The following is a 16592-nucleotide window of genomic DNA, read 5'->3' on the forward strand; positions in this document are numbered from 1 at the left end:
TTTGTTGTTTAAGCAGAAATAGACAGAGGTGTGCTACTTGCTTTGTAATGCAGAAAAAAAAATGGGGCATGATAGAATTGATTTTTTTTTAAGTATGCAAAGCAATGGAAATATGTTAAACCTCGAAAATGTTTAAATACTGAGAGGTATACTTTGAGATGTGGAAAAAAAAAGCAAACTAAACTGATACTGTTTTTCTTAAATGTTCTGTCATTAAACAGTTTAAAATCTTGGGTTCTGGGTTTTTGACAAGTTTGGTCATGGGAACAATTTTTACATTGCAAAGCAATGTTTATTATAGAAGTCAAAGTTATTAGTGTTATTAGTGTTTCATGAGTAAAAACAGTCAGGATCAGCTGTTTGTAGCACATTGAAATGCATTGTAGTACATTAACAGAAGTGTTCAGTGCCTGTTAGCAATACCAAAATCTACCAATGGAGGGTAGCAATAGCCAGCCTTTATAAGCAACTTAATAAACTTTGTCTTCTGAAGCCCGAAAAATTTCTTAATTCGTCCTATATGTTTTCTTATATATCCTTTTCTTGTGTTTCAGGTGCAGATATTTGGAAGTTTTAAAACTGGTTTATATTTACCTACAAGGTTAGTAATTTTTCAGTGTAAATGCTACACAAAAGAAAAGTAACTTGTTGAACCTGTAACCCTGGGGTTATTTATCTGCTCTCCCAGGATCTGTGGTACTTATGTCAATACTTGTTATGCTAAGAAAGTGTTAAGCTATTGGTTCTCTGGAAAGTGTACAGAAATGCAATAAATAAGACTATTGACTGTAACACGTGTCTGTATAGATCTTGCATTTATCAGTAGAAGGTTCTGAATTACTATGTGGTCAGAAAAGGCTTATGCTGGGATTTGGCTTCATTAATACAAAAAGAAGATGTTGGCCCTAAAAGAAAAGCTAAATTTTATCTCCACAGATGACTAAATTGAAACCTTTAACATAATGTTGTTAATATTAGCACTGAAGAGAAAATGTTACATACAGAATTGTTTTTCTTTCAGTCTTTTGTGAAATCTGTACAAAGTCAACATCTATCTTTTCCAAATTTATTGCTAGTTTTCATAAGGAGTCTTTAATCAGTGACACTGTATCTTCTGTGTAGAAATTGTGAGTATTTATGACAACTAAATAGAGTGAGAGGCTTAAATGGCTGTAGGGGATAAACACATTTAAATAGCATAAATCTGAGGATAACTTTTGAACTGACTTCCATACTTTTGGAACAGGAGGACATCTAGTACTGACTGCAGATGAGGGATATCATGGTTTCATCTCTATTTGTAAAAGAAAGAACCTGACAGATGCTTTAGTACCTGCTTTAGTTTCAGGAGTTGTAAGGAAGTCTGATTTCTCAGTTTTTGTTTGTAAAGCGAGACGTGAGATGTACAAATACTCATTGTTTTCACATTTGGCCTAATTCCTGGCCTTTTTAAAATTTATTTTTAATCAGGTTAATTAAGTTTGATTTGATGTTAATAATGCTAGAGCAATACTCCTGGCCAGTTGATGGATACTTTACTATATTTGCTTGATTGTTTTGAAACAGATATAACAAAAATGCTTTTCTGTTGTCATATATTGCCTTTCTTGCGTATTTGTTTCAGGTGAGGTTTTGGGGGAGAAGAAATGCAGATACTTCAAATACAGTAGATAAATCCACAAAAAAACCTTCCTGTGGAAGTGCTTGCCACACTTTCAAAATGGTCATCATTTGTGTTGGTCATTAATTCACTGTTGCCTTCTATCAAAGCTTCCCTTTGCCCTAGGTTTTCCCTGCCTCACAGTAATAGTTTGTTTAGATTTCAGGCTCTGGGATTCAGAAAGGCCTGAAGTTTGTTTTTAATGCTGTATCTTTGTTGGGATTTGTTCTATATCCATTAACTTAAGCTGCTGTTGAAGGTTTGGACACACAGTGGCTTTGCTGCTGGATCTCTGTGTCCATTTGCGGGCAGTATCTATGCTCAAGGTGGCAACAGAGCTGCTTTTTCTCTCTTGGTGTGCATCAGGAAAATGTTTCCTCTTTTTAACTGTCAGCAATGGGTTTAACACTAATTTAGTTCAGAAGAGACATGTCCAGCAGCATTTCCTGCTCTTCAAGCCAGTTTTGAACACATTTCTGAAAGTGGCTGGGTGCTGCCTGTCCTTGTCAGCCCAGGGGTCTGTGGCTGAACTGCTGCTTGGCAGGAGAGAGCTCATCTAATGCAGATGTAGTTTCTTTGGGATTGTTAAAGCAGTGCTGTTTGTCAGTCAGCAGTTCTATAGAATCTGTTGCAAGGGGAAGTATTTCTAAACTTTTTTGTCTTTTCTGTTACACAATTTTCCATATCACTGAAGCAACCTGCTAGCATAACTATAAGGTTACATGCTCACCTCCTTAAGTGTTCCTGGCCAAGCAGGGGAATCCAAGGACTTGGGGAGCAAAGAGGGAGAAGCTCAGGATCTCACAATAGCCCTCACTGGCTTCAGATGTGACACCAGCCACCTTTGAATTTGAGTTCAGGGATTGGATTAGGGTGTCAGCTTCCTGGGTAATGAAATGATTTTGTGTGTGCATAGGGAGGAAGTGTAGGAAGATGGAGACACCACTTCAAGGAGCTGAGTTAATGAGTGAAGTTAATTAGTGGCTTGATCTTATTTAATAGCTTGTTGCTTCTTGAAGCCCAATTTGCCATGTTTTCTTCTCCCTTTCCTTGCTCCCTGTTCTTGGTACTACAGGCCAGCAGCTTACCCTGTACCCTCTGGTGCTCTGATCATCCAGAAAACCAACTTAGAGATGCAAAGAGACAGGAAATTACCCCAGAATGTTCTGTGGGTCCTTTAAAGGGGGAGTGAAGGAGGTTTCTGCCAGACCCATTAATAGGTTGAACTGATTTGCTGTGCATTAGGCAAACACCAGACCTGGAGCAAAGGAAGAGACAGGGTCATGCATCTGGGGGTAGAGCATGGGAAACAGGACTTTTCCTTTCTGTGTCAGGCTGTTAAATGGACATTCCTGATGAACACAGCCCAAAGTTGGTGATTCACAATAAGTTCATTCCTTGCTCTGAATCATTCCAAAGAAGCTGATCCCTCTCTGCTCACAGTGTGGCCTGAGGAGACTAATTTTAGGTTTTACAGCCTAATTGATTTATGTTTATCTGTCCCCTCCTCTAGGTAAACTGAAATGGTCTGTATTTCCCCAAGTGTAACATCTCCAACCATTTCCTTGGAAAAATCAGAATTAATTAGTTGGTTCAGCTATGTTCTGTCAGCTTTATTCAAGTTATGTATAGATGTCAGTTGTTTGTATTTTAAGTGCATTGGTATTTTAATTTTGAATAAATATTTTTTTTTCCATTTCAGTGATATTGATTTAGTTGTGTTTGGAAAATGGGAGACATTACCTCTTTGGACCCTGGAAGAAGCTCTTAGAAAGCACAATGTAGCAGATGAAAACTCAGTGAAGGTTTTAGATAAAGCAACTGTAAGTTTGGGGGAAGAGGGTATTCCCTTGTTTTAAGCTAAATTTCTAATCAAATAAAGAAGTTGGTTAAAATAATGAATTTTTATAAGCAGAAACTATTTTGTATATTAAATTTGAAAAAGAACACAAAGAACTTTTTTATTTGGTATGACTTTTATTACTGACAAAATAATTGATAGTGCAATAACAAAAGCATTTTTTCTGTTCTGGAAATTGTCTGATATTTCATTTGCACGACAAGTTGCTTTTAAGAGAGATTGGACTAGTCAGTGTTGTACATTGATTTTTTTAAACTGTGCATTTCTGGACTGAGTTTTTACATAAGTAAATAATTTCTTTTTTCTTTTTGCAAGTAAGCAGGTATAATCAGTTTTCACAAAGATGTACTAAGTACAGCCTTGTCTAAATAGGTAGTGATATGTCTTGCAAAAAAATAGATTAATTCCATTATAATTTCCTACCTTTCCTACCTGTAAGAGTTGTAAGAATACTGGGGTATCTAAGTCATAGCTATTATTATTTGAGAGAGGTAATTTGGCAATCACTCAGGTGGAGACATATCAGAGTACTCTCCATATCTTGTACATCTTGGTTGAAGTTCATTTTGGTGAGGAAGTGATGATCCCAGTGACATGAGTTGTGTCATTTCTGATGTCTCCAGGACCATTTCTCTGTGTTTCTCCAGTGTTTGTCTCCCTCTGGTGTCTGTGGTCTCCACCAGAGCTGAGCTGCTGCAACAGCAACTCACCCAAACCAATCCAAAATAAATCACCTGGAAGGTGAAGCATTAAGTTCTGTTAAGCAGGACAGTGAATTGAAAATAGTGTTTATGAGTTAGAAAAGCAAAGTTTATGTAAGCAGATTGGCAAGGCGAGTGAGTTCATAAATAGGAGTCTTCATTTCACTGCCTACGTCCTCTCTATAAATTCAGAAAAAACTTCAGGTTTGCTGCTGCATATAAGTTATAAATGAAACCAAGTGTGTCTTGGAAATCTGTATTGACTTATTGTATCTTTCTTTTGCAGGTACCTATTATTAAACTGACAGATTCCTTCACTGAAGTAAAAGTTGATATAAGCTTTAATGTACAGAATGGGGTTAAAGCAGCCCAGCTCATCAAAGATTTTATCAAGGTTAGGCAACACTCATGGAACTACATGCTGAGTATTTGATAACTTAATTTTATTTTCTGTTTTCCTTTGACTGCATCCTTACTAGAGATACACTTTTACGCTGTTGGTTTTTGTTGTCTGATAATGCTGAGGAATGTTCTTAAGTTGTAGATACATTGCCTTAAAAGGCATGAAGATACTAAAATACAAGAATGAAATGTGGAGTAGTTTTAATGGTACAATGATTAAGAGAAATGCACTAATCCCTGTTTTAAGTGTTCTGGTCTTTTAACTGTAATTCATTGAGCTACACACTTCTGAATTTCAAGATGGGAGATAGTCTTCTCATGAAAGCCTGAGGGCATTTTTGTGTGTGAAAGCACAGAAAATCAAGTTGCTGGGTTACTTGTGCCCCTTTGGCCTTGGGTCAGGGGGTGAGAGGGGTCTGTGCCCCTGGGGATGGGGCAGGAGCTGTGCGTGGCAGCAGGGACAAGACTGCAGCCCCGTGCTACCCCCAGCCCGAAGAGCAGAGCAGGTCTGGTGCCAGTAGCTGGGCTCAGCTCCCAGAGTGGCCTGTGCCTGGCAGAGAAGTGGCCAGTAAGGATGTCCAGGCTGTGGGTAGGGTCAGGATTAGGGTCAGGATCAGCACCAGTGCGGGGCAGCATGGATCAGGCTGACAGTGCAGGGAAGCCGCTCTCGAGCAGAGTGGAGGCACTCCCAGCAAGGCTTCCCACATGGTGCTTTCCCACAGGGCTGTTTTCCCAGCAGCTGAGCCAAGGCTGTGCAGCTGTGCCACACCACAGCTGGCCTTGAGCACGGGCAGCTGAGGACGAGGTGGCACAGTTGGCTGTGCTGCTGTGGAGGGTCCTTTGTTTGACTTGGAGAAAACGTGGCATGTTCTTGCCAAGTGACTTCGTTGGTGTTCTTGAGGCACTCTCGATATAACACTTGCAGGGCATTCTCTTGCGTCTTATTTTGTCCCACATAACTTCAGTACCTAATTGAGATATCATATTTGGCATTATGCTTGGAAATGCCTCTTTCTCTTCATCCAGGTTAGTTAGGAAATCTGAGGCAGTTGGAGGCTTTATCAGGGGTACACAGTTTTCCGAGAAAAATGCCATCTTTACGTTTTGGCATATACTGACATTCAGCACTTCAGCTTGTGACTGGAAGTTCTTAATAGTTCAAAATCTGCAGTTAGATAGTTAGGGATCTTCAGTTGAACAGGGCTCCCAATACTCACCGTAAGGCTCGTGCAGAGAAGTTCTTGGCAAAATTCTTTCCCCTTAATCTTTTTGCAGTCACAGACATCATAATCCATATTTCATCTGTGACACTAAGGAACTTTTTGGCTCTGTGTTGATAAAAGCAGTGATCTTATTGAGCCTCTTTTGCCCCTCCCCTGTGACGGGTGTACAGAGTGCAGGTGTAGCTCAGCCTCCACTGCTGTCCCAAAGGTCTGTGTTCACCACACCTCTTAGGGGAATTCATGCAGATAAGCCCTTTAAAGGACCAGTTACCCAAAGGTATTTTGCTTGTCTGAAAATGTTGCCTGGGTGTAGTAATTTTGAAGGGCTTTCTTTAACTCTGGGCATCCGAAGTACTTGCAGGACAGAAATCTCAGGGCACTTTGAACTACCTCTCAATTGTAGCAAGAAGGTTTTGTTACAGATGTTGGTACCTCCACAGTTCCTTTGCTATACTTTCACTTGTGTGAGAAAAGTGTGTGTGTGTGTGTATTCAACCCAAATACTTCTGATTTTATGATGTAATAACTTTTTTCTGTTGTTAATATCTGCCACCAGAGTTAAACAGGTAAAATACCTGTGGTGATCACAGGCAGGGCATTGGCTCTTCTCTGCTGTTACTAAAAAGGATAGGTTAGATTTATAGTTAGCTTATAGACAAAATATAATTGATAGTTTCAGTATGCTTTCCACTGTATGCATGCATCACAGTATTGTAACAGTTTTGTTTTTCTCTTTCAGAAATATCCTGTGTTACCATTTCTAGTTTTAGTATTGAAACAGTTCCTGTTGCAGAGGGACCTTAATGAAGTATTTACAGGTGGAATTGGTTCTTATAGTCTCTTTTTAATGGCTGTCAGTTTCCTTCAGGTAAGTTCAATGGAGTCTATCAATGCCACTGGTGCCTAAGGACATCACCTTAAGAAAGAATTTGATCAACCCTCAAATTTTATCATTTAAGCTGTCATTTTTTGGAGGTTGCACCCCCTTTTCATTTAAAGTTAGATATGTCCCATCTGTCTTCTGTTCCTTCTCTGATGCTGATACTTTTGGTACGAAAGGTGTTTGGAACATCTGTTGGTGTACCAATGCCAGGCACTGATACATATGATTTTGATACACATGATATGATGTGTCATTCATAGTAAAATAACTTGAATATTGTATAACTTGCTTGGAATGAGTTCCATAAGGTTGGTGTTAGCTGCAGCTGTCCTTTATAACACTTGGTTTCCAGGTCCTGTATGTGCTTTCACAAATGCAGTGTAATTTTGATTCTCTAGGTTTCTAAGCTGATATCAAACAAACATGTTTTACAACTTTCTCTTAAATCTAATAGAACAGAATGCATGAGCTAAATCTATATTGTTGTGCCTGGGAGAGGGAAATACTGGACAATTATAAAGTAGCTGATTTCTGGCTGTGTCAGCCCTGTTCTTTCTCCTGAACTAAATGTTATGTATAACTGAGTTTGCAAGTGTATGTCTACTTTTCTAGACTGCAATTACTCTAAAACCTGAGCCTGGAACTGGAGCTCAGTGTTTGCTGAGTGCCTTTGCAGTTCCCTGCTGAGCACAAAAGAAATAAGGGCAACATGCATATAGTTTAAAACTAAAATATCTCCTAATCTATTTTTTTCTTATGTTGAGTAACAGCACTTCCATTTACTCATTGAAAAAATAATTTTTAAAAAAACGTTAAGTTTTATATCTGTTACAGCTCTGAGCTGGTTTTGTTCACTCAGGCTCCTTACTTAACAGTAGAGGGGATCCTGTATATAGCTGTGCACGTGAGAAGTCTGTATTTGTATTGCAGACCCAGGTTTGTGAGGTGGAAATACCTGCTTTTTCACAAGAACCCTACCATTAGTGCTGGAAGTTCACTTATTGGACTGAAAGTTCAAATGCAAAAAGATTAATGCTTGACAGCCTTGTTTTGAAGAGGTAATTATTTTATAAAAGCTGTCACAGCATCTTATTTTAAAGATGCAAAACTACTTTATCAAGGGAAAATACTTTATTTAGACATATCTATTTTTATGACTGTATTTAGACATGTATTCTGTGAAAAAGAGAAGAACTTGAAATCTTAAAAGAATGATTTTTTTTTTCTTTCTTCTTAATAGCTGCATCCCAGGGAAGATGCCTGTATGCCCAATGCCAACTATGGTGTTCTTTTAATAGAGTTTTTTGAATTATATGGACGTCACTTCAATTATCTGAAGACTGGAATCCGAATAAAGGATGGTGGCTCTTATGTTGCCAAGGATGAAGTGCAGAAGAGCATGTTGGATGGCTACAGACCATCAATGCTGTACATCGAGGATCCATTACAGCCAGGTATCCTCAGAAACCAAAATGGAACAACAGTACTATTAAATGTTTAATAGATGCACTGCAGGATTTTTTTTCCCTTCATATATTGTACTTGTACCCAGAGAATTGCTGATTTGGAGTTCTATCTACATAAAAACATACATAATCTACAAAATATCTACAATACAAAAAATATATACAGGATACATTAAAAAAAAATCTACATATCTACACAAAAGATCTACATCTAAATCCCTGTAGGTCTTTTAAGCTGTTTATAATAAAGAAATGTATTTATATATATATATATATATATATATAAATATGTAGCATAAAGCATAAGTATTTATACTTTATGCTAATCCTGTGGCTGCAGTTAGTTGGGACTTAAAGGCAATTTTTAAAACAGATTACTGTCTCCAACCTGAAAGGTGATAAGAGCAGTTTCAATCTTACTCATTTATTTATATTCTTATTTTAAGGTAATGATGTTGGGAGGAGTTCCTATGGTGCCATGCAAGTGAAGCAGGCTTTTGATTATGCCTATGTTGTTCTGAGCCATGCAGTTTCCCCAATAGCTAAATATTATCCTAACAACGAAACAGAAAGGTAAAGTCTCCAAGTCTAAATCTCAGACATTCATTGCTTATATTTTTCTATGTCTAAAAATTAATTGTGGTCATGGTTTTGGTTTTTTTTTCCTGGTTTGCAGTATATTAGGGAGAATAATTAGAGTAACACAAGAAGTGGCCACATACAGAGACTGGATATCCAAGCAGTGGGGAATGCAAAGCAGAACTGAATCTTCATGTAATGGTGAGTTTTGACTCGGCATGGCTGAGGAGGGAAACTTCCTGCACATTGTGGTTGTATAGATTTTGTTGTTGCTTTTGCCTCACATAAGTCAGTGTGTGCATCTTAATAGCAGTTTCTTTTTTTTTTTTAGTATTCCTGTCTTTTCATCCAGAAAACTTAGATTTGTACAAGAGTAAAATGTCCCCATCTTTATTGTACTACAATAGATTTGGTTAGTAGAGAGGTCTGTAAAGAGTGCTGCCTTCCAAGAAGAGACTTTGGATTCCAAATTTCCAATTTAAATTACCACATTGTCAGTGTCACGCTTCCTTTGTCCTTTAAATGTGGACAAGGTTTTAACAAGAATTACTGGGCATGCTAGTTTAAATCTGAATCCTTAAATTCTACATTTTTAATATTCATTTTAAAGTCTAACATATTATATGTGTAAGGAAGCAATACTTAAGCCAGAATTCACTATGTAAGTGGAACAAGTCTTTTAATCAGAAAAGTCCTGAAATATCAATCATGATCTTGTTTTTAACAAATGGAAACACACAAAATCTAACCAGAGAACTTGGCAATGCCCTTTGGAATCACCTTCAATCCATTGCCCATCTTCTGACTTCAGCAGCCAGTTGCCACCCTCTTTTGGTGCAGGTGTTTCTGCTGTCTGGAAGTTTTCAAACTAGAATTAATTTTCATACTCTCCAGTTAATTTTAGAATGTTTCCTGTCAGAAGTGTTCTCTTGTTAGCGATTAATCAGAGAAGGTGTTTCAAGGACCCGATCTTTTGGCTAGGCTGGGATTTTTTATTACTTGTTTTTAGAACTTGTGTGAGTGATTTGTCAGCTGGATGTGCTTTGTGCCATTGGAGCTGTCAGCCTGCAGGCCCTGGTGGCCCTGCTGTCCCCAGGAGTGGCAGACAGCCAGTGCTTGGTCCCAGGAGCTCCCATCACCTCCCTTCTAGCTGCCTATGTGCATGGACATTGTGTAAATCTCTACCTCCTAAGTGTCTTATTTCAGATAAAAAGGCAATCAAAAAAAGAAAAATAACCCTGTATTAAGGAAGTAATGGTGACAGTAACAGTGATTGTCTTGTTGATTTAGTTCAGATTTAAGTTCTAATTCTTTTTTTTTAAAGGCAGAGCATAGTGAGATATGAGAGTTCTGTATCTTGAATTTTCAATGTAAGAAATCCTACAAAGCAATGAGGCTTATTTGGAGTTTTTCAGATCCTAGCAGCTCCAGCAGAAGAAAAATTTGAGTTGCTGAGTATTGGGCATATAGGAACAGAATTTAAATCTATGTATTTGAGTGCTGTTGAAGCATAGCATGAAACAATCTACAGCAGCACATCTGAACTTTGTTACTGCCTTCTTTCACATCTTCTGTCCCTAATTTCCATCTCAAACCCTGGGCAATGCTCAGTGCATTAATGTTAATGTCCATGTGTTACTGGGGATGTAACATATATTTTATATCTTAGGGGCTATATTAAAAAACCCCAAGGCAACATATTTTTCCATTTAAATGTGTGGTGAAGCTTCCATTTTGTTTTTACTAGGTAATGGAGTAACCTTGATAGTAGATACTCAGCAGCTGGACAAATGCAACAATAATCTTGCTGAAGAGAATGAAGCACTGGGAAAACCTAGAAATAAAACTTCAGAAACACTTAGTAAACATTCTTCAAATTCTTCATCAGGTCCTTTATCATCATCATCATCCACACTGTCCAGCTCTAGTGATGTAGTAAGTACTGGAGGTTTTCTCACTTTGCTTTTTAAAATTTCTTTGGGTTTTTTTCTCTCTGATTTATATTGTCACAAAATACATTTTGGGAGCTCACAATCCTAGTCAATTAATTCTTCCAGAATCCTAACTTGCATAAGATGTTAACTCTTATGCAATTTCTACACATACAAGTTGCAGTGTGTTTTTGACACAATACATGTAGAAAGTGAATATATAGACACAAAGTTCCACAGCCCTCTTTTCTCTGGGAAAACTGTATTTCAAAAGTAAAACAGACTGGTAGTCCTAAGCCACATGCTTTAAAAAACAAACAGGCCAAAAGCTTTGAAAAAGATCTGTTTGGAAATTTTATTTAAAAAATAAAAGGCAAATCTCAAAACCAGAATCACACATCAATACATCTTTAAATCTGTTTTACTCGATAAGAATTCTGGATTGAAAGAATTTTAATATCTAGTAAAATAAACAAGTTTTCAGTTTTGTCCACTGTTGACTTTATTTTTAAAGGAAAATTCATTTTTAGAAATACTCACTCTTAAGAAAAGCTCACTAATCCTTTACATTTTCCTGAAGGATTCTGATGGAACACCTTGCAAAACCTCTAAACAGTTGAGTTGTCGTCAGTCTACCACAAACAGAGTGGGGTCACAAGAAGTGTCACTGGAATCCTCCCAGTCAAGTGGGAAAACACAAAATAGCCAAACAGCCAATACATCCAGCAACACGAACAAATCTCAGGTTTGTGAAATGTTTGAAAACAACAACTGTGTAGATTATTTGAATATTACACATATCCCCCCATGGAAGGGTCACTTGTTCTGGAAAGGGAACACTGCATTTTTCACCTCCCTTTTGCCCCATTAAAAGGCTTCCAGCACTGATTGTATCTAAAGCCACCTATTTCTCTGTTAAGCTTGCACAGATGAATTTGCAACTGTGGCTTTCCCAGCTTTAAAACAGATGAAGCTGGTTTGACTTGTACACCTAATTTGCCAGAGGTATACAGCTGTGTTGCACCCATTTCCTCCTTTGCAAAAAGCACATCAATCCAATTTTGACTGCAAAATTTGAGAAATGAGGCGTTCCTACACTCTGTGAAAGCAGTTAGCAAAAGTGTGTGTTTAAAACTCTGACTGGCTGCTGTTTTAGCTGTTGATACTTGTTGATCTGTCTTCCATTAAGGGAGGTGAAGATTCTTTGTGATACATGAAGTTCCCCCTCGTTTTCCCCTATGGCCAAACCTCCTATCAGATGACACCTATCAGAGCTTATGCGTTTAGGAGATTTCCCACACCGAGGAGTGCTTCTATGGCAGCTCAGTATTCTGGAAATATTCTGTGCCTCTATATACAATATGCCCTGGATACATGCAGTTTAAATTCTTACACTTTTTCAGAAATTAGACCTTTTATGTTTGAAACATAGTCCAGAACCTTCTAGAATACTTTCCTTGAAAATTATTCTCAAGTCATGCCTCTTATTTGCTGATGATCTGTCTTCTAACAAGACAATTCACACACCTGGCCTTGGCTATGCTATGAGCGTGTGTTTGTGTTATTGGGCAGAACTAATTCCAGGCTGGAATGTGCATGTCCATGACATACCCCATCTCTGAAAAGATGTGGCATGAGTCCTGGATCAGATTTGAGTAATCTTCCTGTGTTGTCTTGGATTATGGACATTTCTGTAAAATACCTTTATACTTTCCAAAATTCCAAGTGCTCTGCTCCTCTCTCTGGACCTGTTTGGGGCTAGAGATGAACATTTTTTTGCAACCACCCAAGTGGGAGATTGGCACTGCTGTCTCAGCAATGGCCAGGTTTCTTCTGCCATAGCAAGTTTTCCAAGTGTGTTCTCAGGAGTCACCATGCTGGTTCTGCAGAGGCAGGGATGTGTGATTGCTATTGCTTTATTCCCTCTGGCAGGGATTTACCATGTTCTCTTTCCTCCACAGCATGGATCTGCACGGTTGTTTCGCTCTTCTAACAAAGGCTTCCAAGGTCCAACAAACTCAAGCCATGGTACCTCAGTCACAAACAAACAGCACCAAGGCAGCAAATCACACCATCAGTTTTTCCACGGCAAAAAGAGGAAACACAAGAGGGATGCAGCCCTGTCAGACCTTTGTAGATAGTTGCCTACTTTATGACTGTTCTTCTGTGTGCAATGATCTCATGCTACAGGATAGTTTGATAGTGACTCCTTGGATCTCTTTGGGAGCTTCAGACTGTTCAAACATAGATTAGCAACTGCATTTTTTTTTCCCAGCTCGCCACGGAACGGAACATGAAGATTGATCACTGCAAAAAAAAAAAAAAAAAAAAAAAAGAAAAAAAAAGAAAAAAACGGAAAAAAAAAAGAAAAAAATTAATTTTTTAAAATGAGGAAAAAGGCTGCTCATTTGATAAGTCATATGCTACAACAGGGTCATTTAGGATATAAAAGCTTGAATGTAAAATAAATGTATTTCCCATCAGCTCATGCTGACCTGTAGAGATAGTACTCAGTGTGTCTAGGGGGTGGTAACAAACAAATAAAACACAAAAAATAGGAAAAAAAAGGCAAAAAATTGTATTTTGAGGGAAACCCAGCCTTTAAAGGTGAAAGTAATTTGTGCATGATTTTTAAATTATTTTTGCATATACTTACCATTTTATTGTGTATATATAGATGACCATATAGGAAAACTGACATTTGTAATAGTGGATTTGTTAATACTTTTTACATAACATTACTGTTTAAATTGTAAACATAAATTTTTCTCAGGATTAGTTTGGAAAATAATATGAATTGTCATCTTAACATCCATATAAAGAGACATTACTAGTCATATTGCTCAGAATTTCTTTTCTTGGCATTTGGAAGATCTCATAGAACTTTTGATCTGCAAAAGCTGTTCCTCTGAAAGAAAGGTTTATGGTGGCAAATGAAGATTTTCATTTGTATAAAGTGTACATGTACTTTGTGTAGACACTGAGCTTGTCATCTCTGAGAAGTAACCTTCACCTTGTTTTCTAGAGTGCCATCATTTCAGGCAATGGGGTTTTATAGTTGCATCCTTCTCTTCCTCCTCTTAGTGGTCTCTTCTTGACCCTTCCTTCTTTTTTTTTTAAGAAACAACAAAAGGCCACTTGGGGTTTGTTTTTGTGGGTTGTTTTTGTTTTTGTTTGATTGATGGTGGCGATTTTTTTTTTTTAAACAAAACAACAAAACTCAGTTTGTTACAGACGTTTGCATTCCTGGGCTGCTTTAATCCCATGCCTCCTTGTTTGTGCCTTTCCTCCCCCTTCCAGGTCTGGGTTTTTTTGTCTTTTATATTTTTGCTAACTCCTGAAGGAGATGATAACTGTTGAAGCTTTAAGTAAATTTTACAATTAAAGTATTTTTTTTCTCACTCCCCTCTTAGGCATTTTTATATATACACTTCATTATTAAAAACAAAACAATTTCAAATAATGATATATACTTTATATTGCCTTAAAGACCCAAACCTTTCATATGTCGTGATATTTCTTCATTGACCTAGTTCTCATTTCATTGAAACTCCACGTGTGTGTGGTTCAGTCACATCACAAGTCTAGGTTGCAGTACCTTTGATGCCATGAATGCGAATTAAATGGAAAATTGCACTCACAGGCATAGTTTGGAACAGGAGTTGGGACACTTCAGTAGTAGAGAGTTAAGTGGCATTTACTTTCACATATTTCTGTAAAGAGGAGAGTCTGTACTTGGCGTACCTGGCTGTATTAAATGCAGCAGTTCTGAGATGATGCTTTTATAAAAAGTACTGTTAGCTTTGAGAAACTCTTTTTATATACATTTACAGAATACTACAGACCAACCTGACCTTTATGGGCACTAATGAGTGCAATGATTTTTAAAGTAAAATGAGACCAGAACCAATGTCATCACTTAAATTAATAAACATTTTCAATGTGTTAAAGTGTTTTACTTCAAAAAGGAAAAAATACATATATATATTCCAAAAATACAGCAAGTCATAACATTTACTCCAACACTAAGCTTAAGTGATGTTAATTTGACAATTTTTTTAATTTTTAGAGTTATATTTTAATTTGATCAGATAATTTTATCAAGATGTTCAGCTTTTCTTCATAGAAACTAGTGAAAGTTGTACCACATTATGCATAGTCACTATTTATTTTGTTTTAGATTATTGTGAATGTGTAGACTTATGTTCACCGCTTAGGGAACAATTATTTATAAATTATATTAATCCAGTATTGTTAGCTGCTATTAGCAAAACTGTTCCAAAACTTAATACTTGCAAAGATCTGTAGCGCATTTACCACACTGAAGTGTTTAAAAGAATCACCCTCATTGTTGAAAGCAAATGTACTCCTAGGGTGCAGATATTAGTGTTCCAATAAGCATGTGATAATTTTAAGGTGGTGGTAGCGGGAAGATAATCTTGATTCCATTGGGAATCTTAGGTTTGCCTCAATTTATGGTTTTCATAAATTTAATGGAAAAAAAGCTTTTCCTGGACTGCTCAAGTTTCTTTTTGGTAAACAGTATCTTTCTAAAAGAAAAAAAAAGAAAAAAAAAAAAAAAAAAAAAAAAAAAAAAAAAGCATGAAGGAAAAATTGAGGTATTTTACATTGCCTCAAATGACCAGCATTGTATTCATAAAATACTGTATATCTTGCAAAACTTTATTTAAACGGAACAGTTGAACTGTTCGTTTTTCAATCTGAAGTAAAATACTTTCAAGACCTTTTAGTTTGCCTGCTCATTTGTCTTGTACATTTCATCTCTGTATTTGACTCAAGTCTAATTCCTTTTTGAGTTTCAATACTTTTGTGAAGATTTTGTGAATATATGAAAAAAATAAATGTTTAATCTAACTACTGCAGTTTATCACCATTCTTGACACCCTGTCTTCCCCTTCACAGCACTGTGGAAAGAGTTACTCGCGTAACATTTTTTGTAGGATCAGGGTCCTTCCCCAGCTGAGTCCTGGGCCCCTCTGCCTGGAGTTTGGAAGCTGATTTTGTTCAGGTGGCCCTGGTCTGCTGGTTTTCCTTTCAGGAAAGCTGGAGCAGAGTCTGTAAGCCTGAGAATAAATGGGAGATAATACATGTGTAAAGATTTCTTAATGTATGATTTTTGTCTAATTTTCATCCTCAAATACATAGGAAACTTATGGAAGGTTCCATTTGCTTTGACTGCTGAAATTGGCTGTGGGGTTGTGTTGCAGCTGCAGGGCAGCAGCTGCTCAAAGCTGCCCTGCTGAGCGGGGGTTGTGTAGAACTATGCAAGAGTTAATTGGATTTACTTCCAGCTAAAATCCGTGTTCAGCAGTTCCTGAAGCACAGCTGATGTTACTGAAGTGTGTTCTTCTTCTTGTCCTTCCCTGGGAGACTGCACATACTGCAGGTTCTGGTAGTTTTCCTTCTGGGAGTCCACCACAGACCATTGGAAATAATAAAGCAGCTGAAATGTTTGTATTTTTTCCTGTTTGGCATTAAATTGATTTGTTGAGACTCTTAATTGAAAAGAAAATTGATCAAATGGTGTTTACAGTTACAAATCTATGTATTTGTTAATTGACAGTCTTCTCCCTTGTGGCAAAAAAGAAGCTGAAATGTAGGTAAATCTTCCTGTTTATGAGACATAACTTGACTTCTGTTTTGTCGGAATTTACAGCTCAGGTTTTTAAATACTAAAACCAAACTTGTTTTCCTAGAACTAAATCTTTAGAAAATAATTGTAGTCCAGTGGCTGGTGACAACTTTTTAAATGTACTTTCAAAATGGACCTTTTCCATTTTATGTCTGGAATCATCATGAATGTGTCCTAAATATAATGTGAGCAGCTGGTTAGAAAATAGTCTTACCTGGAAAATGTATTGTAAA

General features: G+C 37.2%; 1 protein-coding gene across 1 annotated transcript in view; it reads left to right on the plus strand.

The window, feature by feature from the left end:
• The window catches only part of TENT4B (terminal nucleotidyltransferase 4B), a 41832-nt gene extending 26251 nt beyond the window's left edge, over positions 1–15581 (plus strand). The window contains exons 3-12 of the mRNA XM_053953028.1: positions 555–601; positions 3363–3483; positions 4509–4616; positions 6587–6715; positions 7971–8184; positions 8643–8769; positions 8873–8976; positions 10523–10710; positions 11287–11451; positions 12668–15581. Of these exons, the coding sequence (XP_053809003.1) occupies positions 555–601; positions 3363–3483; positions 4509–4616; positions 6587–6715; positions 7971–8184; positions 8643–8769; positions 8873–8976; positions 10523–10710; positions 11287–11451; positions 12668–12847 (1383 nt within the window). The 3' untranslated portion in view covers positions 12848–15581. The remainder of the gene's footprint in view (positions 1–554; positions 602–3362; positions 3484–4508; positions 4617–6586; positions 6716–7970; positions 8185–8642; positions 8770–8872; positions 8977–10522; positions 10711–11286; positions 11452–12667) is intronic.
• The last annotated feature ends 1011 nt before the right edge of the window (positions 15582–16592 follow it).

This window comes from Vidua chalybeata, chromosome 11, assembly GCF_026979565.1.
Source record: "Vidua chalybeata isolate OUT-0048 chromosome 11, bVidCha1 merged haplotype, whole genome shotgun sequence".
Taxonomy (NCBI): Eukaryota; Metazoa; Chordata; class Aves; order Passeriformes; family Viduidae; genus Vidua; species Vidua chalybeata.